The following is a 23,076-nucleotide window of genomic DNA, read 5'->3' as shown; positions in this document are numbered from 1 at the left end:
TTGATTAAGTTATGGTTGGAATAGATTTGTTACCAATTTTCACGTAGCTAAAATGAGAAAAATTATCCAATCTTGTTTTACCCATAACTTCTTCATTTTAAATCCGTTTTGAGTGAATCAAATTGCTATGGTTTCATATTGAACTCTATTTTATGAATCTAAACAGAAAAGTATAGGTTTATAGTCAGAAAAATAAGTTACAAGTCGTTTTTGTAAAGGTAGTCATTTCAGTCGAAAGAACGACGTCTAGATGACCATTTTAGAAAACATACTTCCACTTTGAGTTTAACCATAATTTTTGGATATAGTTTCATGTTCATAATAAAAATTATTTTCTCAGAATAACAACTTTTAAATCAAAGTTTATCATAGTTTTTAATTAACTAACCCAAAACAGCCCGCGGTGTTACTACGACGGTGTAAATCCGGTTTTACGGTGTTTTTCGTGTTTCCAGGTTTTAAATCATTAAGTTAGCATATCATATAGATATAGAACATGTGTTTAGTTTATTTTAAAAGTCAAGTTAGAAGGATTAACTTTTGTTTGCGAACAAGTTTAGAATTAACTAAACTATGTTCTAGTGATTACAAGTTTAAACCTTCGAATAAGATAGCTTTATATGTATGAATCGAATGATGTTATGAACATCATTACTACCTTAAGTTCCTTGGATAAACCTACTGGAAAAGAGAAAAATGGATCTAGCTTCAATGGATCCTTGGATGGCTCGAAGTTCTTGAAGCAGAATCATGACACGAAAACAAGTTCAAGTAAGATCATCACTTGAAATAAGATTGTTATAGTTATAGAAATTGAACCAAAGTTTGAATATGATTATTACCTTGTATTAGAATGATAACCTACTGTAAGAAACAAATATTTCTTGAGGTTGGATGATCACCTTACAAGATTGGAAGTGAGCTAGCAAACTTGAAAGTATTCTTGATTTTATGAAACTAGAACTTTTGGAATTTATGAAGAACACTTAGAACTTGAAGATAGAACTTGAGAGAGATCAATTAGATGAATAAAATTGAAGAATGAAAGTGTTTGTAGGTGTTTTTGGTCGTTGGTGTATGGATTAGATATAAAGGATATGTAATTTTGTTTTCATGTAAATAAGTCATGAATGATTACTCATATTTTTGTAATTTTATGAGATATTTCATGCTAGTTGCCAAATGATGGTTCCCACATGTGTTAGGTGACTCACATGGGCTGCTAAGAGCTGATCATTGGAGTGTATATACCAATAGTACATACAACTAAAAGCTGTGTATTGTACGAGTACGAATACGGGTGCATACGAGTAGAATTGTTGATGAAACTGAACGAGGATGTAATTGTAAGCATTTTTGTTAAGTAGAAGTATTTTGATAAGTGTATTGAAGTCTTTCAAAAGTGTATAAATACATATTAAAACACTACATGTATATACATTTTAACTGAGTCGTTAAGTCATCGTTAGTCGTTACATGTAAGTGTTGTTTTGAAACTTTTAGGTTAACGATCTTGTTAAATGTTGTTAACCCAATGTTTATAATATCAAATGAGATTTTAAATTATTATATTATCATGATATTATCATGTATGAATATATCTTAATATGATATATATACATTAAATGTCTTTATAACGATAATCGTTACATATATGTCTCGTTTAAAAATCATTAAGTTAGTAGTCTTGTTTTTACATATGTAGTTCATTGTTAATATACTTAATGATATGTTTACTTATCATAATATCATGTTAACTATATATATAACCATATATATGTCATCATATAGTTTTTACAAGTTTTAACGTTCGTGAATCACCGGTCAACTTGGGTGGTCAATTGTCTATATGAAACATATTTCAATTAATCAAGTCTTAACAAGTTTGATTGCTTAACATGTTGGAAACATTTAATCATGTAAATATCAATCTCAATTAATATATATAAACATGGAAAAGTTCGGGTCACTACAGCAAGCTCGCAAGACGCAAGGACGCAAGCTTGCGCCTTGCGAGGGCAAGACGCAAGTCTTCTTGCGTCTTGCGAGGGCAACCTGGCAATTTTTTTTTTGGGCTCCAGCGCAAGAATTTGTTTGGGAATGGGCATTTTGGCTATAATCCCTTTCAAAAGTTATCACAAAATTTTTATTTTTTTATAGGACACCACTAAATATATAGTGGGACCCCATAAATTTTTAGAGATTATAATTTAATAGTTTGGACAACTAAAGTATTTGAAAACCCACTTATAAGTTTATAGTATGGTCTATTGAATATATTAGATATAAAAATAAACAAACTCTTGTCAAATTCCTATTCTAATTCTTTTTTTACTTCCTCCTCCATCACAATTTCTTATGGTTCTCTCTCCAATCCTTCATCCTAAGAATGTCAATGGATCGAGTGAGGGCGTAAGGTCATATCCATATCCATTTAGTTTTTTTTATCCATATCCATATTCATATCCATTTAAATTTATTTCATCATTCTATATCCATATCTAGTAGATTAAGCTGGTTAATGGATATCCATTTGATATTTAAGAAATCCTATAATATTTTCAAATATATAATGAAAACATAAACGTAATATGACATGACGTAATTTAAAATTCTTCCACCAAAATGTGTAATGTACCAATGTTTGTCTAATAATCAACATAATTTGTTAAATATACTACCAAACATATATTATGAAAATTATGTGTCATTAATATGTTGAGATATACATGTTTTATGGTGAGTACTCATATTGAATTCATTATATGGTTGAAATTAAGATCTATGTGTAATGACAAATATATTTATAATAGTTATTATATATAAATCTCTAATCTCATCACTCATAACTACTTAACTATTGGGCATGAGCAAAAATACTATTGCAAAATTGCTACTGTATAGACAGTTGCTAATTTGATATTGATAATGTGAAATGGCTACTGTATACGTCATTAATTGATACTGCATATGAGCAACCTTATACTTTGAGTATTATTCAATTTTAAGTTTGTGTTTTGGGCGCGACCCTACCCGACTCGATTTGACCCGACACATTCAATATTTTATGCAAGAAAGTTATCGAATAATTTTTTGGGACCCCATTGGGTTTTGATCCTAAAATCGCCTCTGACTGAAACTCGATATCATTTTTTCCTTTTTGCTCGCTTGTCGTTTGTCATCCTCTCGATGTCGGTTTTGCATTAAATCCTTATAAATTCATAACAAAGTACCATCAACACTTCGTTGACTATAATTCTTCATTTTAATCACATGCGAACTCAAAGTCTTCAGAAAGTGTTAAAAATAATGATAGCGAGAACTGTTAACACGTCTAAAAATATGTATAAATGTGGTGTTATCAAAAATTGATGAAAAAAACATTCAGTTTTGAGTACCATACATCACTTGAACACAAATACCTAAACCGCGAACAAAACCCAATTACAAATTAACAACTACGATGTCAAATTAACGAAATTACATGTAATTAGTTCCATCTGCTTACCTTAATACCGAAATAGACCAAATTACATGTAATTAGTTACAAATGCTTACCACAAGTGTAGAATCGACGACCATGGTTACGTGTTGTCGTCGAGACACGAATCGCAACACGCCTACCACAAACACAATAAACCATGGTGAATTGATAAAAAACTGGACTTAATCGATAGTCGTATTTCAAAAAATTAGGGTTTGTGTATTGTAGATATTGATACAATTGGGAATAAGGTACAGGGTTATCATCAAATATACATAGGAGAGAGGGACTGGCGAAAGAGACGATTGTACCCGTCACGTGATACTCACTTGGTATAATCTAACGGACTAAATAGACAAACGTTTAAACTAGGGACGATTTCAGAAACGTTTGAAAACTATAACGATGAAACACATAAAAAAATCGCGGTTTCAGAAATCAGGGTCAAACCACAGGACGATTTTAGTAATATTGTCTATTATTTACCTAGATATCGGATTTTCTTTGCGAGTGGACTAAAAATGAAATTATTTGTTAGAAGGAGTCGTTTTTTTTTTTTTCGAACTTATGAACTCCGAAGCTAATTCATTTGTTAGACCAATTTGCTGCCGCCACTAGAACTGAAATAATTTGGGGACCCACTGATATAATCCAATCTGAAAAACCCCTAAAACTGAGCTCTGTTTTTGTTTTTTCAGTAACACACAGAAAGAAAAATGAGGGCAATCTTCGGTGTTCGTCGTATGTTACGTAATGGAGTTTATTGTGGCTCATTGTGCTCTTCAATTCGGGAAATTGCAGCAGCTTCTTCTTCAAATCCAGCTACAATCCCTTATTCATATTCAATCTCCTCCTTCACCAAACCTTCATGGTCAATACCAATTGCTAAGTTTCAATTCAGCCAACAGCCATCCAATCTGAAACACTACTCATCATCATCGTCATCATCAGGTACGGTTCCTTGTTTTATTATGTTGTTTATTTGTTATCAATTTATAGTTATTTGTAATTGTAATTGTAATATTGGGGTTTATTTATAAATTAGGGTTTTATTTGTGCTCTGTTGGATGTGTATATCTAATATCTGTTTTAGCGCACCACCGCGATTCTAGCCGAGTGTTATCCCCATTGCATGTGTTTGGGGCTAGGGTTAGGTCGTGAGTTCGGGCCTGGGTTGAGGGCGTGAGTTCAAGCCTCGCCAAGCTCACCCTTTTAATTAATTTGCCTGATTTATGGAGTTCTAGAATGACCCTGAGGGGGTTTTCTCCCGGATCCATTTAGGATTCAACCCCGGTCCGCCTGCCCCTTGGGATGGTTTAAGGATCGGGTTCCTGCAATGCGATTCTGATTTCCTCCCGAAAGTGTGTGTGTGCATGGCAAATGATCACGAAGGTGGTTAATTCCCCTCCAGGTGATGCCGACAACTTGCCTTTCACAAAAAAAAAAAAAAAAAAAAAAATAATAATAATAATAATAATAATAATAATAATAATAATAATAATAATAATAAATTATCTGTTTTCGTGCTGTTAATAATAATAATAATAATAATAATAAATTATCTGTTTTCGTGCTGTTTGGTAACTTTACATTAACGTTAGGGTGTTTAGATGTGCATTGGAACTGAATAATCAGATTTAAAATGTTTGTTGTTAGGCAAACAGATTAGTCACCTAATTTCATTAATAATCTTATGTTATATATATTAAAGACTAATCAGTCACCTACTTGAGCTTTTTTTCCTCATATTTTTTTTCTTACACTGCCTATGGTTTCGTGTAATTGGCGTCCTCACTGTACAGATTAGATGATATGTTAGTTGAAATGATGTAATATGATTTCGATTTTTGCATATAATGCACATAACTACCTACTTATGTGATATAGTTAGTAACTTAATATTTATATGAGAGGTCCAAGCATTTAGAAATTGGTATAAAATGTTTGGCCAACCAGATTTAACGTTGCTTCATTTGTAGTTTCATATAAGCAGAACCTTATAGTTTTGATTTTAGAAGTTTTGTTGATGTACATACGTATGTTTTTGAATTGGTGCCAAAACTGTTTTGAAGGGGTTTGTATGATGAATCACTTTATAAAAGTGGTTTATAACTGAATAGTGGATTTGAAGATAAACTATATTAAATAATAGTATGACTTCTATGAACTTTGTAATCGTTTAATTAATGCTATGTATGCTACTGAGGTTCTAAATAAGTCGTTGGCTTATTTAATGATTAATGATCGATATCATTGAAGAAATTTGGTACCAGATTATGAAGACAGAATAGTAAAATATAAGAACAAGAACTTATTGGAAATCCTTCTCCAATTATTGAAAAACTCTTATTACAATCTTCCTATTACATCCCTTATAGTTGATTAACCTTGTCCATTAAGTTAATCAAGTCTAGTCTAGAATAATCTAGGATAAATAAGTCTAGAATGTATTAGAATAGTCAAGTCTAGAATCTATTAGAATAATCAAGGAAGAAGCAAAATTGAAAACTATGACGGCTAGCCCACTTGTTCTCCGTTCACACGTTCCACCTCCTCAAATCCATTTGAGATATAATTTCACAAAATAAACCTTTAACTATTATTTTATGTCAAGATTGGTCCAACAATCCCCCCCCAATCTTGACCTTGAGTCATCATTTATTTCTTTGAGTCTTCAATCCTTTGAACCCCAAGAATCTCTCTCATTTCAGCAAACTTTAACTTCGGCAATGCTTTTGTAAGAATATCAGCCCGTTGTTGATCTCCACTGATGTGTTCAACTTTAATCTTCTCGTTTTCAACGCACTCTCGTATGAAATGATACCGTGTGTCGATATGCTTACTTCTTCCCTGAAATACCGGATTTTTCATCAATGATATTGCTGACTTATTATCAACTTTGATTACAACTTGTTCTTCTTTTCTTCCAGTTATTTCAGCTAAGAGTCCTCTTAACCATATTGCTTGACAAGCTGCTGCAGTAGCAGCCATAAATTCTGCTTCGCAGGATGATAAGGCCACTGTTTGTTGTTTTTGTGAATTCCAAGCAATAGGTCCATCATCAAAGTAGAACACTAATCCAGTAGTACCCTTTCCATCATCTGGGTCCACCGAGAAGCTGCTGTCAAGGTTTAAAAAAACGGATACGTGCCTCGAGGCGTTTTCCCTTTGTGAGGCGAGGTGTATGCCTCGAGGCAAACCGAGGCGTACGTTCGAGGCGGAGTTAAAAAAATACATAAAAAATTATTAGATATATATAATCGATAATATATAATTAACAGGGACTGTTATCATCATTTTATTAAAGTTTCAAGGGTGTATATATAGTTTTTTCTTATTATTAAAGTTTAGTAAAACTTTAGGGGCTGTAATTGAAATTTGATAAAAGAAAAATAAATTAAAATATTTAAATATATAAAGATATACGCTGTATAGATAAGATTAGATCAGATCTGTGCTTCTTTTCAATTATTTAAATATTCATATACATCGTGACCACTGCCGCTTCTCTTCTAATGAATCATCAAGATTACCAGGTCTAAACAAACATTACGTTTTACCAGATCTAAGCCTTCATCTACCTCTTCTTCTCATTCACGGATTCAACAAACTAAGCCTTCACCTACCTCTTCACCTAATTTAGCCGCCACAATTTTCCCGCTATTTTTTCTAAGGGGCGTACGTTTTTTCTAAAAAATTGAGGCGTACGATTTTCAGTGTGAGGCGCAAGTGTGAGGCGTCCGTTTTTATTCAGCAATGAGGCGTTCGTTTCGAAACGGTGAATTGCAATTTCGTAGTGAGGCGCGCCTCGAGGCGTATGAGGCGTACGTTTTTTTAAACTATGGCTGCTGTCGCTAAATCCAAGTAGGTTATTGCTACCATTCCTTCGATAGTGAATACCCAGGTCTACTGTACCTTTCAAGTACCTGAGAATTTGCTTAACAACTTGAAGATGAGTAATTTTAGGAGTTTGCATATACCTACTTGCATATCCCACCGAGTATGCAAGATCTGGCCGTGTATGAGTTAAATACCGAAGGCATCCAATTGTTTTTCGGTATTCAGTTGCATCAACACATTTGCTGCCATCATCTTTCATCAACTTCAGACCTGGTCCCATTGGATATTTGGTGGAATTGCACTCCCCCATTCCTGCTTCCTCTAAGATTCTTTTAGCATATCTTGATTGATGAATTTTTATTCCATCTATGCCTTGTATTACTTCGAGTCCGAGATAATAAGAAAGTAAGCCCAGATCACTCATCTCGAATTTATCTTCCATTTGCCTTTTGAATTGTTTAATTTTCTCCGGGTTATTACCCGTTACAATCAAATCATCAACATAAATTCCTACCAAAAGTGATCCTTCTTGTGTTCTTTTTGTGTATACAGCTTGTTCAAGCTTACACCTTTGAAATCCATATTCCTTTAGAACTCCATCTAATTTTGTATTCCAAGCACGTGGGGCTTCCTTCAAGCCATAGAGAGCCTTTGACAGTCTGTACACCTTTTGTTCCTTCCCCTTTATCACAAAACCTTCCGGTTGAGATACGAAGACTTCTTCCTTGAGGTCACCGTGTAGAAATGCTGTTTTAACATCTAGGTGATGAACATCCCACCCTCTTTGGGCTGCCAAAGCTAGAATAAGTCTAACAGTCTCAAGTCTAGCTACGGGTGCGAATACCTCGTCAAAGTCTACACCATGTGTTTGGATGTAGCCTTTGGCAACTAGCCGTGCTTTATGTCGTGTGACATTTCCTTTTGCATCCCTTTTAATTTTGTATACCCATTTTAGTCCAATAGGTCGGTGTCCTTGGGGTAGATCCATTAACTCCCAAGTATTATTCCTTTCAATGGAAGCTATTTCACTTTCCATAGCTTGCTTCCATTCTTTATGTCTTGTAGCTTCCTTGAAGTTTGTTGGTTCTCCTTCGGTAAGAAGAAGATCATATATATCACTTTGATTTTTCCAACCTCGAGGTGGTGTATCATCATATGTCTCCTCTTCTGCCATAGATGGATCTGACTCATTGACTGTATCTGTCGGGAGACGAGACAGTATAGGTCCTCGTTGTTTTACTGTTGTTTCAGGACTGCTAACATCAGAATGGGTTATGCTTTCCTCATTGGTCGATCTTCCTTGACTTGAGGAGTTGCTGCTTTGTGGGCTATATGAGCTACTTGGGCTGCCTGGTTCAGTAGGCCCATTTTCGGAATTTTGATCAGCCGAGACAACTTCACCGGGGTTTATACGTATCACGAATTCTCCTTTGTGATTAGGTTCTTGATTGTATTCTACTCCGGAATGCCAATCCCATTTGCGTGCTTCATCAAATTCCACATCTCGACTGATTACTATTTTCATCTTCTCGGGATCATACATACGATGTGCCTTAGTTCCTGGTTCAGTTCCTAAATAAACCATAGGAATACTTCTGTCATCAAGTTTTTTTACTTGATCTGAAGGTACTTTCACATATCCAACACATCCAAATACCCGTAAATGATCAAGATTTGGTCTTCTTCCTTTTAAAGCCTCATATGGTGTTTGATTTTTCAGAATCTTTGTGGGCAACCTGTTTAGAACATAAACCGAGTGACGTACTGCTTTAACCAAGAAACTTTGTGGCATATCCATTGCTTTAAGAATACTCCTTGTTTTGCTCATCACTGTTCGATTTCGCCTTTCAACGATACCATTCTGCTGTGGTGTGCAAGGTGCAGTCAACTGTCTTGTGGTTCCAGCATAATCACAGTACTGATTGAACTCGTTGGATGTAAATTCTCCTCCCCGATCAGTTCTAAGGACCTTTATTTTCCTTCCATATTGATTTTCAGCAATCGCCTTGAATTTCTTGAATTGCTCAAACGCCTCTCCTTTGGTTTTTAACATGAAAGACCACATAAACCTGCTGTGATCATCAACAATCAGCAGAATATACTTGTTTCCCGCTTGGCTGGCAGGGGATATGGGTCCGCACAGATCTGCATAAACCTGTTCCAGTGGATTTTGGGCTCTAAAAGTTGTCTGAACAGGAAAACTTTGTCTTGAATGTTTCCCTGCTAAACATGCTTCGCACATCTGTGTAGGGTGATCAATAACCGGCACTCCATCAACTAGATTGTTGGTTCTTAGCCGCTTTATTGTATCAAAGTTCACATGACCGAGACGGGCATACCATAACCATGCTGGATCATCAATCTTGGCATGTAAACAGATTGGTGTCCCAACCTCGAGATTAATTTTATACAGCCGATTAGGAGACCTTTGAACCTTCATTAGCAGCAATCCATCTACCTCAAACATATACAAGAAACCATGTTTGATCAAGATTACATGTAACAACCCAAACCAACACCCGACAAAGCCTTGTGAAAATACGAAATAAAAAAATTTTTCTGTTGCAGACCATCGGCGCGCCGCGCCATATTGCCCGCGCGCCGCGCCATATCTGGCTGTCCTCGGGACTTTTAACCGCGAAAAGATTGACTAGTTCCCGGCACTTTTAGACAAAACGCTTTTTACCATACAACCAAATATGTAAAACTAACATGTTTCAAACATAAAATTAAAGTTTTACAAGCGGGGCCCACACGACCCAAATTACAAGTTTAGTACAATTTAGGAGTTTCGACCACCAAAAAGTTTAAGTTCCAAACTACACAATGAGCATGGCGTTTGGGATTAAACTACCCAACTATCGGTCAAACTCCGAGAGCTACTAAAACCAAAAGCGTCCCTTAGCAACAAGCGGGATCTCTAGTCCAAAACGATGCCCTTACCCTTGTCCAACACCGAACCTATAAAAGTGGTAAACAACGAGAGGGTAAGCAAAGCTTAGTGAATGCAATAATTACACATACATATATATCGCCCATCTATTTGCAATCACAACACAAGATACCTCGTACGAAACGTGTAACACAAAAGCATGTCATCAACCTCAAACACTTAACAAGTCATACAATAACATAACCGAGTTAGCATATACTCAACACAACCATAAATAATTTAGCATGCTAAATATCAACAAATCTTAATATGGTTAACCATGACGCTATGGTGCTACCGGCTCGTGGTTCACACCATACGCATTGAGTCTCACTCGTTTATAGTGCTACCGGCTCGTGGTTCACACTTTGTTTATAGTGCTACCGGCTCGTGGTTCACACTCGATGCTACCGGCTCGTGGTTCACATCAATTATTTTATAGTGCTACCGGCTCGTGGTTCACACTCGATGCTACCGGCTCGTGGTTCACATCAATTATTTTATAGTGCTACCGGCTCGTGGTTCACACTCGATTTACACACATGCTATGGTACTACCGGCTCGATGGTTCATACCATAACACCCACAAATAAACACGCCATATACACGAATGCATAATTATTCCACTCACCTCCAAATCTCTTAGTGAAAGATAACCGAGCTTGAACACTTCAATGTAACGCACCTATTACATTTATCACAATATCAAAATCACAACTCGAGTTGGTCAACACTCTAAAGCTCACTCCTAGTGTTAATTTGACCCATGGTGCAAATCCGACCCATTTGCACCCTTAACCCTAAAATCGGGTTAACTCATCACAAAACCCTATCATTAACCAAAGTAGGTTCATTACACATTTTAACACTAGTTTTAGGCTTCAACCACACATATTAATTAGCTTAGGTTCATTTTGACCCATTTGACACTTTCAAAGTCAACCTACCCATTTTGGGTCAACCACTAACCCATTTACACCCATTTACATAAATCATGGTGTTCTAGCAATTTTACTAGCTAATTAGGGTTCTCTAACAACAATTAACTCTTCCAAACCCTAGTTAACCCAATATTGAGTCTACATGACTCAAATTACCCTAGAACACCCAAAACACTAACAAAATGGGTTTTATGTTCATCTTCACCCCATACCCTAGCCCTAAATCAAATTAAACAAAGAAATTAAGATTAGAGCATACCACAACTATCACAACGAAACTAGAGGGAAGGCGAACAACTTTAATGCTTGGACTTAAGCAAGAAACCTTCTTCTTCTTCTCCAAAATGGGGTTTCCCTCACTAAAAGCCACTCTCTCTCTAGAATTGATTTGGATAAGTGTTGGTAGTTGTGGAAGGAGTAAATGAACTCCCCAAAACTGATCTAAGGCATTAAATCCGGCCTCCAAGTGATTTTACCAAAATACCCTCAAAATATCTAATTTAAAAGAAAGAGAGAATCTGTCACAGACAGATGGCGCGGCGCGCCACCAGGCCGCGCGGCGCGCAACTCTCCCAGTCCAAACCCCGATTCGAGTACCGCACAATACACTTATATACACATGTGTACACTTCAATTATTCGGGTTTTACAACTCTCCCCCACTTATTCGGATTGCGCCCTCGCAATCCAAGCCGCATGACAAGAGGGAAGATACACTAACACGAACTCTTCGGGTTCCCAAGTGAACTCGGAACCCTTGCTACGCCGCCATTGGACTTTAAAAGTCCTCACTTCTTTATGTCTCAACCTCTTAACTTTCTCATCGAGTATGGCGACCGGTTTTTCGACATATTCCAACTTGTTGTTTAGCTCGATCTCGTCTAAAGGCATCCATAAGGAATCATCCGCAAGACACTTACGGAGGTGGGAAACATGGAATGTATTATGGATCCCCGCAAGCTCTTCGGGTAATTCCAATCGATATGCAACTTCGCCAACACGAGCTAAAACCTTGAATGGCCCAATAAACCGAGGAGCTAACTTTCCCCGTTTTCGAAATCGAATAATACCCTTCCATGGCGAAACTTTAAGCATCACCATGTCGCCTTCTTGAAATTCGATCGTTCGCCTACGTTTGTCGGCATACGACTTTTGCCTATCTTGAGCCTTCTTCAAATGTTCCCGAATAATATCAATCTTGTTGTTCGTCTCCAAAACCAAATCGGTACTCCCGATCTCTCGTTGACCCACTTCTCCCCAACAAACGGGAGTTCGACATCTACGCCCATAGAGTATCTCATACGGTGGCATCCCGATACTAGTATGATAACTATTATTGTACGAGAATTCCACCAAAGGCACATGCTCGTCCCAACTACCACCAAAATCAATAATGCACGCCCGTAACATATCTTCTAGAGTTTGGTTCGTACGTTCGGTTTGACCGTCCGTTTGAGGATGATACGCCGTGCTCAACTTCAATTGCGTACCCATATCTTCATGAAACTTTTCCCAAAATCGAGATGTAAAACGGGTATCTCGATCCGAGATAATAGATATAGGAACCCCATGACGAGCGACCACTTCCTTGATAAACAACTTAGCCAAGGTCTCCGACGATATTGCTTCTTTAATGGGAAGAAACAAAGCGCTTTTCGTCAACCGATCAACTATAACCCAAATCGAATCATATTGAGTCCTCGCCGTCTTAGGTAACTTAGTGATGAAATCCATGGTAATGTGCTCCCATTTCCACTTCGGGATCTCTAACGGTTGCAACTTACCATACGGCTTTTGGTGCTCGGCTTTAACTTGCAAGCAAGTAACACATCGTTCAACATATTTCACAACATCGCGTTTCATGCCCGGCCACCAATAGTCTTTCTTCAAGTCGTGATACATTTTTGTCGCGCCCGGATGAATAGAATATTTTGACTTATGTGCCTCGTCAAGTAGCACCCGTCGGTAATCACCCATCTTAGGCACCCACACCCTTCCTTGAAACGACAATAAACCCCGCGGGCCCATAGTAATGAATTCCGATTGGCCCACAATTCGCTCCGCATGCTTATTGTGAACATAAGCCTCTATTTGATCTTCACCCATCTTTTCAAGAAAGTCGTTAGTGATAACCAAACGTAACGATGCTACACGTATCGCCGGATGTTGAGTCTTTCGACTTAACGCATCCGCGACCACATTCGCCTTACCCGGATGATAAAGTATCTCACAATCATAGTCCTTCACCACATCCATCCACCTACGTTGACGATAATTCAAATCTCTTTGAGTGAAAAGATGTTTCAAATTTTTATGATCCGAATATATCGTACACTTGACACCATACAAGTAATGGCGCCAAATTTTCAACGCATGCACAACCGCCGCCATCTCTAAATCGTGAGTCGGGTACCTCGTCTCGTGCTCCTTTAATTGTCGAGAGGCATAAGCAATGACTTTACCCCTTTGCATAAGAACACACCCGAGCCCATTTAAGGAAGCATCACAATAAACTACCATATCTTCGACACCTTCCGGCAACACTAACACCGGAGCCTGACATAACTTCTCTTTTAACAATTGAAAAGCAATTTCTTGCTCGTTCTCCCAAACAAACTTCGCATTCTTCCTTGTCAATTTCGTCAACGAAGAAGCGATCTTAGAAAAATCTTGGATAAACCGACGATAATAACCGGCCAACCCGAGAAAACTCCGGATTTCCGTAGGCGTAGTCGGTCGTCCCCAACTCTTCACCGTCTCAATCTTCCCCGGATCCACTTGGATACCGCCTTCGTTCACAATATGGCCAAGAAATTGGACCTCTCTTAGCCAAAATTCACATTTAGAGAATTTTGCATACAACTTCTCCTTTCTTAATGTCTTCAAAACTTCACGCAAGTGACGTTCATGTTCGTGCATACTTTTCGAGTAGACTAGTATGTCGTCAATGAACACAATGACCGACTTGTCCAACATAGGTTGGCACACCCGGTTCATAAGATCCATGAATGCCGCCGGTGCATTCGTAAGACCAAAAGGCATAACCACAAACTCATAATGCCCATAACGCGTTCGGAAAGCCGTTTTCTCAATGTCTTCCTCACGGACCCGCATTTGATGATAGCCGGACCGTAGGTCGATCTTAGAGAAATACGTCGCGCCTTGAAGTTGATCAAACAAATCGTCAATCCTAGGTAACGGATAACGATTCTTGATCGTCACTTTATTTAACTCACGGTAATCGATGCACATACGCATACTACCATCTTTCTTCTTCACGAATAAGACCGGAGCGCCCCACGGCGAAGCACTCGGTCGGATAAAACCTTTCTCAAGCAACTCTTGAATTTGATTCAACAACTCTTGCATTTCCGTTGGTGCTAAACGATAAGGAGTTTTAGCGATGGGGGTAGCCCCCGGAACCAACTCAATGCGAAACTCGACTTGTCTTTCCGCCGGAACACCCGGTAACTCATCCGGAAAAACGTCTTCAAACTCATTAACTACCGGAATTTCACGAATAGGTGGTGGCTCATTACGAGTATCAACCACATGAGCAAGGAAAGCCATGCCACCGGTAACAACGGAACGACGCGCCCGTGCAAAAGTGCATATCGGCACCGTTCTTCTTCTCTTATCACCGTGAATAATCATTTCTCCCCCACTTGGGGCCTTAACACGAATAAACTTGTCATGGCATGCAATATCGGCTCTGTAATGATCGAGCCAATCCATACCAACGACAATATCAAAATCGCCCAAGGTCATTGGAATGAGATTAATTTTAAAAGTTTCGGCACCAAAAACAACATCACAATTCCTACACACATCAACCACTAGCACCGTCTTGCCGTCCGCTATTTCGACTTCTACCGGACGACTTAACTTAGCTAACGGTCTATCAAGTTTAGGCACAAATTTAGGAGAAACAAACGACAAATTTGCACCGCTATCAAAAAGAATTCTCGCCGGATTAGAATTAACCATAAAAGTACCTGAGACAACTTCGTTCGATTGTTTGGCTTCATCATTAGTCATCAAATAGTTGCGACCCCTAGCCATACCCGCCGCCCTCTCCAACCTTTTCACATTATCATTTCGCAAGTCGGGACACTCCGGCTTCTTATGCCCCTCTTTGCCGCAATTAAAGCAAGTAACCTTGGTCGACGCCTTAGGACATTCGCGAGCCATGTGCCCTCTTTGATTACAATTAAAGCAAGTGGGTCCAAAACTCCCGGAACCACCCTTCTTCGCACTATTAACGCTCTCGGCGCCTCTTTTGGACTTCTTGTTTGAAAAATTCGAATGGCTCGATCCTTCAAACTTCCTTTTCGAAAAAGTAAAATCACTCTTCCTAGGCACCTCCGGCTCAAAACCCCGAGCCAACTCAAACAATTCATCAAAAGTCTTAGCCATACCCCGGCTAATCTTGCTCTTGTAGTCGGCATTCAAGGTACGATAAAAATCTTTCATAAGCTTATGATCATCACCCACATACTCCGGGCAAAAACGAGTCTTTGCCAAGAATGTAGACTTGAGGGTAACTAAATCCATGGAACCTTGTTGCAAATGATGCAACTCGTCCCGGATTCGATCAAGATCGGATGAAGTTCGGTATTCCTTGAAAAACTCTTTCTTGAACTCCTCCCATGTCAAGTCCATGCATTGCTCTTCGCCATACAAATTGATTTTATCATCCCACCACAACTTGCCCTCTTCACGTAACATGCTAGACCCAAACCTCGTCTTCTTCTCGGGAGGACACTCCGCGGTACGGAAGGCCCCCTCGATGTCCGAAATCCAACAAGTACTTTTCAACGGATCCCTCACCCCATTAAACGTCGGAGGTTGAGTATCCTTAAAATTTTTGTAATGGAAGTCTCTCTTTCCATCACCCCCTTCACCTCGAGGATAAACGTTTCTAGCATCAAGGGCCTCTTCAATAGTGGCCTTCATTCGTTCGTTTATCATTTCGGTCACTTGCCCATCGACCGACTCTTGGAAGACCTTTCGAACGTCCGCAAGAAAATCCGATTTCAACTTCTTAAAGACGGCCTCGACCTTGGTCGAGAACTCGGCGTCTTCACTTGTACTTCCGTTATCGTGATCGGGACCGTTTCTCGTCTTCATTCTATAAAACTAATTAGGTTAAACCACGAAATGAAAGGGCAAATATACACAATTACATACATATACGCCTCACTACCCCATCTCGCTCAACAATCGTCGTACATTGCTTGTTTGACCCGATTTGCACCCGTAGTAATGGTAGCTAGTCATTACTACGCGAGCACGTCGCGCTAACTCGCTAGTACAACGTCCATCTCGCTTGATGATTGCTAAACACAACACAAACAAATAGCGCATGATTAGTTCACATAAACCTATGCACTAATCCTTCCGATCCGACCCAAAGTCCTACAAGTCCCGCATAATCACGCACACAAAAGTCTAAGTCTAGGCGCCTATCTCAAGTCACCTAAATCCCTTAGACCATGCTCTGATACCACTTGTAACAACCCAAACCAACACCCGACAAAGCCTTGTGAAAATACGAAATAAAATTTTTTTTCTGTTGCAGACCATCGGCGCGCCGCGCCATATTGCCCGCGCGCCGCGCCATATCTGGCTGTCCTCGGGACTTTTAACCGCGAAAAGATTGACTAGTTCCCGGCACTTTTAGACAAAACGCTTTTTACCATACAACCAAATATGTAAAACTAACATGTTTCAAACATAAAATTAAAGTTTTACAAGCGGGGCCCACACGACCCAAATTACAAGTTTAGTACAATTTAGGAGTTTCGACCGCCAAAAAGTTTAAGTTCCAAACTACACAATGAGCATGGCGTTTGGGATTAAACTACCCAACTATCGGTCAAACTCCGAGAGCTACTAAAACCAAAAGCGTCCCTTAGCAACAAGCGGGATCCCTAGTCCAAAACGATACCTTTACCCTTGTCCAACACCGAACCTATAAAAGTGGTAAACAACGAGAGGGTAAGCAAAGCTTAGTGAATGCAATAATTACACATACATATATATCGCCCATCTATTTGCAATCACAACACAAGATACCTCGTACGAAACGTGTAACACAAAAGCATGTCATCAACCTCAAACACTTAACAAGTCATACATTAACATAACCGAGTTAGCATATACTCAACACAACCATAAATAATTTAGCATGCTAAATATCAACAAATCTTAATATGGTTAACCATGACGCTATGGTGCTACCGGCTCGTGGTTCACACCATACGCATTGAGTCTCACTCGTTTATAGTGCTACCGGCTCGTGGTTCACACTTTGTTTATAGTGCTACCGGCTCGTGGTTCACACTCGATGCTACCGGCTCGTGGTTCACATCAATTATTTTATAGTGCTACCGGCTCGTGGTTCACACTCGATGCTACCGGCTCGTGGTTCACATCAATTATTTTATAGTGCTACCGGCTCGTGGTTCACACTCGATTTACACACATGCTATGGTACTACCGGCTCGATGGTTCATACCATAACACCCACAAATAAACACGCCATATACACGAATGCATAATTATTCCACTCACCTCCAAATCTCTTGGTGAAAGATAACCGAGCTTGAACACTTCAATGTAACGCACCTATTACATTTATCACAATATCAAAATCACAACTCGAGTTGGTCAACACTCTAAAGCTCACTCCTAGTGTTAATTTGACCCATGGTGCAAATCCGACCCATTTGCACCCTTAACCCTAAAATCGGGTTAACTCATCACAAAACCCTATCATTAACCAAAGTAGGTTCATTACACATTTTAACACTAGTTTTAGGCTTCAACCACACATATTAATTAGCTTAGGTTCATTTTGACCCATTTGACACTTTCAAAGTCAACCTACCCATTTTGGGTCAACCACTAACCCATTTACACCCATTTACATAAATCATGGTGTTCTAGCAATTTTACTAGCTAATTAGGGTTCTCTAACAACAATTAACTCTTCCAAACCCTAGTTAACCCAATATTGAGTCTACATGACTCAAATTACCCTAGAACACCCAAAACACTAACAAAATGGGTTTTATGTTCATCTTCACCCCAAACCCTAGCCCTAAATCAAATTAAACAAAGAAATTAAGATTAGAGCATACCACAACTATCACAACGAAGCTAGAGGGAAGGCGAACAACTTTAATGCTTGGACTTAAGCAAGAAACCTTCTTCTTCTTCTCCAAAATGGGGTTTCCCTCACTAAAAGCCACTCTCTCTCTAGAATTGATTTGGATAAGTGTTGGTAGTTGTGGAAGGAGTAAATGAACTCCCCAAAACTGATCTAAGGCATTAAATCCGGCCTCCAAGTGATTTTACCAAAATACCCTCAAAATATCTAATTTAAAAGAAAGAGAGAATCTGTCACAGACAGATGGCGCGGCGCGCCACCAGGCCGCGCGGCGCGCAACTCTCCCAGTCCAGCTCCTTTTGCCTTTTTAAATATATACAACCAAACCCCGATTCGAGTACCGCACAATACACTTATATACACATGTGTACACTTCAATTATTCGGGTCTTACATTACACAACCCCCTTCTTCAGCTTGCCCAAGACTAAATATGTTAGTTTTTAAGTATGGGATATAAAGTATGTCGGTCAACAAACGTTGTTCACCATTCTTACATGTTAAAAGAATAGATCCTCTTCCTTCTATATCTACACACGAGTTATCCCCAAATCTCACTGTACCACCAATATCCGTATCAAGTTTTGAAAACAGTCCTTTGTTTCCTGTCATGTAGTTTGTTGCTCCACTATCTAAGTACCACATGTTTTCTCCACCATCATGTGACTCATACTTTGCTGGAAAAACCTTCTTTTCATTTAGATGAATTACTTCCTTCTCGCTTCTTTGATTGGCTACAGATATCAATAGTGCAGGTCTGTCATCATTAGCCACTGGTAGTTCGGTTGATCTAGCTTGAGTCAAATTTGCTTGTTCTCTTTTCTTTCGTGTTGGACAATCCGATGAGAAGTGTCCAAATGCATCACATCGAAAACACTGCAGCTTGGATCGATCTTTAGTTATGTTTTCGGTTGTTTGTCTACCAACAAAAAAGTTTTGTCCGCGGCCTGAACCCCTTCCTCGACCACCAAACTGTCCACGACCTCGGCCCCTACCCCGAGTGTCTTGGCCATTCCCTCGACCTCGACCAAAGCTGTTTTCCCTTTTCTTTCTTGAGTCTCATCCCTCCTAGGACAACAGAAGTTGGTCATGACTGTTATTTGTAGTCTTTAGACTGGTTCGTTCTTCGTAAGCTTTTAGCCTACCTACAACTTCCTGAAATTTCACCGTTTTGAGATCAACCAGTTGTTCGATAGTGGCTGCCATATTTAAGAATTTTTCTGGTATGACAGTTAATATTTTTCTCACCAACGTGGTTTCCTCAACGACGGTTCCAAGTGCAGCTGATTTTGAGGCAATTCCAGAAAGTTTTGCGGCAAAATCATCAATTTTTTCGTTATCTTTCATCCTTGCTGCTTCAAATTCAGCTTTAAGAGTTTGAAGCCTAGCCTCCATTACTCGTTCAACTCCAAGGTGACGGGTCTTGATTGCATCCCAGATTTCCTTTGCATGGGTGCAACCTGCAACTTGAAGAATCAAGTCTTCAGGTAAAGACTGATACAGATAAGCGATTGCAGCATTATCCTTTTGCTGATCGACATCAGTTCCAGGTTCAATTGATTCCCAGATTCCATGTGCCTTAAAATCGCTTTGATCCTAAGCGACCAGATGGGATAATTGGTCGCAGTTAGGATAGGGCACTAGAAAGTAAGATGCTTGGTATCCTTGATTGCATCCGAGGTATTGATAATATCCCCCATGAATGAATCTGGTCTTCGATCGACGCTCGTATTTTTCTGTCTTAGAATCTGGTGATTGATCTAGTCTTTTTGATCAACAACACGATCTCTTTTGTAACTTAGCTCTTATACCAATTGAAGAAATTTGGTACCAGATTATGAAGACAACAGAATAGTAAAATATAAGAACAAGAACTTATTGGAAATCCTTCTCCAATTATTGAAAAACTCTTATTACAATCTTCCTATTACATCCCTATTTATAGTTGATTAACCTTATCAATTAAGTTAATCAAGTCTAGTCTAGAATAATCTAGGATAAATAAGTCTAGAATGTATTAGAATAGTCAAGTCTAGAATCTATTAGAATAATCAAGGAAGAAGCAAAATTGAAAACTATGACGGCTAGCCCACTTGTTCTCCGTTCACACGTTCCACCTCCTCAAATCCATTTGAGATATAATTTCACAAAATAAACCTTTAACTATTACTTTATGTCAAGATTGGTCCAACAATTATAAAGGGATCAAATAAAGTGCAATGGTGTATGGTTTGATACAGTTGTGTTTTTTTAGTTAAATGGGCTTAGAATGTGCAAGTCGTAGATGGATAGGAACATTGGAAAATCTAACCGATGAGCCATCATATTGGATTAAACATACTCAACCTACTCATTTCAATAATACACGATTTATACCAAATTTGTTTGACCCATCACCATTTTGACACCTGTGGTATATACCTATTTTGTGAATATCATACAAAGTTAAAAGTAAAAGCAGCAAATGGAAGTATCTGCTGTTACCTTAAACGAACCTAACAAATTTCTGCGCATGATGGTTTTTCGATCTGATAGTTTGAAACCTTTTTTGCACTAATGAATGCTCTGATCAACTTTTAAAAGGCAATATGTTACTAAAACATTTATATGTTCCTTTTTGATTATAACAGGTGAATCAAGAGTAGTGAATGTCGAGTCAGAAGATCAATTTAATACTTTACTACGCAAGGTTCAGGGTAAGTACATACCCATGCATATTACTTTTGCAACCTGTTCTATTTGCTTATATTTTGTACAACTCATTCATCTTCGTGTATGCTCACAACGTCATCCAGATGAGTCCTTGCCAGCTGTCTTCTACTTTACTGCCGTTTGGTGTGGGCCATGTAAGTATTCTTTTTGCCTGGTTATCTAGGTTTTCTAATAGGATTTTTTACTGTACATTTTGAATTCCTAAACAATTTTTTACAGTTACATATGTTTGTTTCTGATACCTAATACGTCTTTTCTTATGCACAGGTAGGTTTATATCTCCGCTAATTGGGGAGTTGAGCGAGAAATACACTAATGTCACTACTTATAAGATTGATATCGATCAAGTAAGTGCTTTTCATTCTTATATTTAAAGATATTCGTTTAGATATACCCATAGCATACTAGCCTATCTAATCATATGCAATATATTAATATTGATTGCTCATGATTTATGAAATTTTGATTCTTGGTGATACTTTTGAATCTAGACATATTGTGGCACGCTATATATAGTTCACTTTTTTCTTCTTTCAACATTGGGTGTTTGGGTCTTAATCTAGTTTTATACATGTTTTTTTTTTCTTTCCATATATGAATTGCAGGAAGATCTGAGGGGTGCATTGGAGAAGTTAGATATTGCTGCTGTGGTAACTACTTATGCTTGCATGTTTTTTCCCATATACGTAAATTTTATATTTCTAACGGGTCAAGCGGGATAGTATGAAACTCGGCTACTTTGTGTAAGTCAGAATTAACAATATGTAGAACCCCTTAAATTGTTTTCACGTCCTTGATTTCTCTTAATTTGTTTTATTAAAGTAGACTCGTATATTAATACAGTTTTTGATAATCTTATTCACGTAAGCTTAAAAGCATTGGACATGTTTTAAAGGTCAGCTAGACCTGATCCGTCTGGACCCATATTAGAAGATTATCCACTTTAACCTGCTACTTAACTAGCAATGTTTCCACATCTAGTTGTAAGGATTGGTGTTTTTTTTGATAAAGGTAAGGATTGGTGTTTGTATGTTTGTGCAGCCAACTCTTCATTTCTTTCAAGAGGGAAAAAAGGTATCGGAAATAGTGGGGGCTGATATTCAAAAACTCAAAACCACCATGGAAAACCTCTACAAGTGAGCCTTGCTTCCATAAACTCACCGGGGTTTGTTGGACTTTCGTCTAGTGGTGCACAACTTTGTATTTCATTTTCCGTACTCTCTTTTCTATTGATTGGTGTAGCTTTAAACCATACAAGTTAAAAAAGAAAATAAAGTTTCAGTATTCTCTACAACTGTGTGTAAAAATAACGTATTCTGTTTACGTTAACAATGCATGGACATTTTTCCGTTTGTAGTAATTAGATATGTTGATTCCTTTCAGATTATTGTTTGCTTAAGTTTCCATTTACAGGTAAGTTTCACAAAGAAAATGTGTTAGGTTTTTGTTTAGTTGTAAACAATAAGAGTTAAATGATGAATGATGCAGATATTATTGGCCGTGTTAAACGTTTATATTCGATTGCTGATGAATATACAAAAAGGCTTTACTGATGTTTGTGTAAGGTGGGTTTGCTTTGGCCGTTTGTCACTAGTTTTTTTTTTTCTTTTTCAAATACTTTCGAACAAATTTGCTTAAGAGTCGATTAATAACGATCTACCTTCAGGGGCGGATCTAGAATTCATACCCACTGGTTGCACAAAATAATAATTTTTTGTTGTAAATTTTTTTTTTTAAGCAAGAAATTATAATTTTATTTACAATCACAATAGAACTAAAAGGTTATTTTCAAAGTATATAATACTACAAAACAAATGTTCATCAGAGTTATAATACAAGAACACTGGACAAGAAACTATAATTATATTAACAATATAACTAAGGAAATTTACAAAGCTTAGTACCACAAAATAGATGCGGAGGGTGAATTATAAATACAGATCGCAAAACGAGTAGAAAGGATCAAAATAACAATAATACCGATAGTGTTTCAGT

At 38.1% G+C, this 23,076-nt stretch overlaps 1 protein-coding gene across 1 annotated transcript; it reads left to right on the top strand.

Annotated features, from left to right (window-relative positions):
* Positions 1-4,096: 4,096 nt before the first annotated feature.
* LOC139892064 (thioredoxin O2, mitochondrial-like) lies at positions 4,097-22,463 on the top strand. Its single transcript, XM_071875096.1, has 6 exons — positions 4,097-4,435; positions 21,000-21,065; positions 21,165-21,215; positions 21,349-21,428; positions 21,687-21,731; positions 22,123-22,463. Exons 1-6 carry the CDS (start codon positions 4,201-4,203, stop codon positions 22,219-22,221), a joined length of 576 nt encoding a protein of 191 aa, XP_071731197.1. The 5' UTR covers positions 4,097-4,200; the 3' UTR covers positions 22,222-22,463.
* Positions 22,464-23,076: the final 613 nt, after the last annotated feature.

This window comes from Rutidosis leptorrhynchoides, chromosome 2 (assembly GCF_046630445.1).
Source record: "Rutidosis leptorrhynchoides isolate AG116_Rl617_1_P2 chromosome 2, CSIRO_AGI_Rlap_v1, whole genome shotgun sequence".
NCBI classification, from domain to species: domain Eukaryota; kingdom Viridiplantae; phylum Streptophyta; class Magnoliopsida; order Asterales; family Asteraceae; genus Rutidosis; species Rutidosis leptorrhynchoides.
The sequence above is the reverse complement of the archived record's forward strand: the minus strand, read 5'-3'. Positions and strand labels throughout refer to the sequence as shown.

Excerpts from the sequence above, each read along its gene's own strand:
- LOC139892064 (XM_071875096.1), top strand. The coding sequence starts at position 4,201 with ATGAGGGCAATCTTCGGTGTTCGTCGTATGTTACGTAATGGAGTTTAT. Across the intron at positions 21,429-21,686 it reads ATAAGATTGATATCGATCAA|GAAGATCTGAGGGGTGCATT; the intron begins GTAAGTGCTTTT and ends TATGAATTGCAG. Across the intron at positions 21,732-22,122 it reads AGTTAGATATTGCTGCTGTG|CCAACTCTTCATTTCTTTCA; the intron begins GTAACTACTTAT and ends ATGTTTGTGCAG.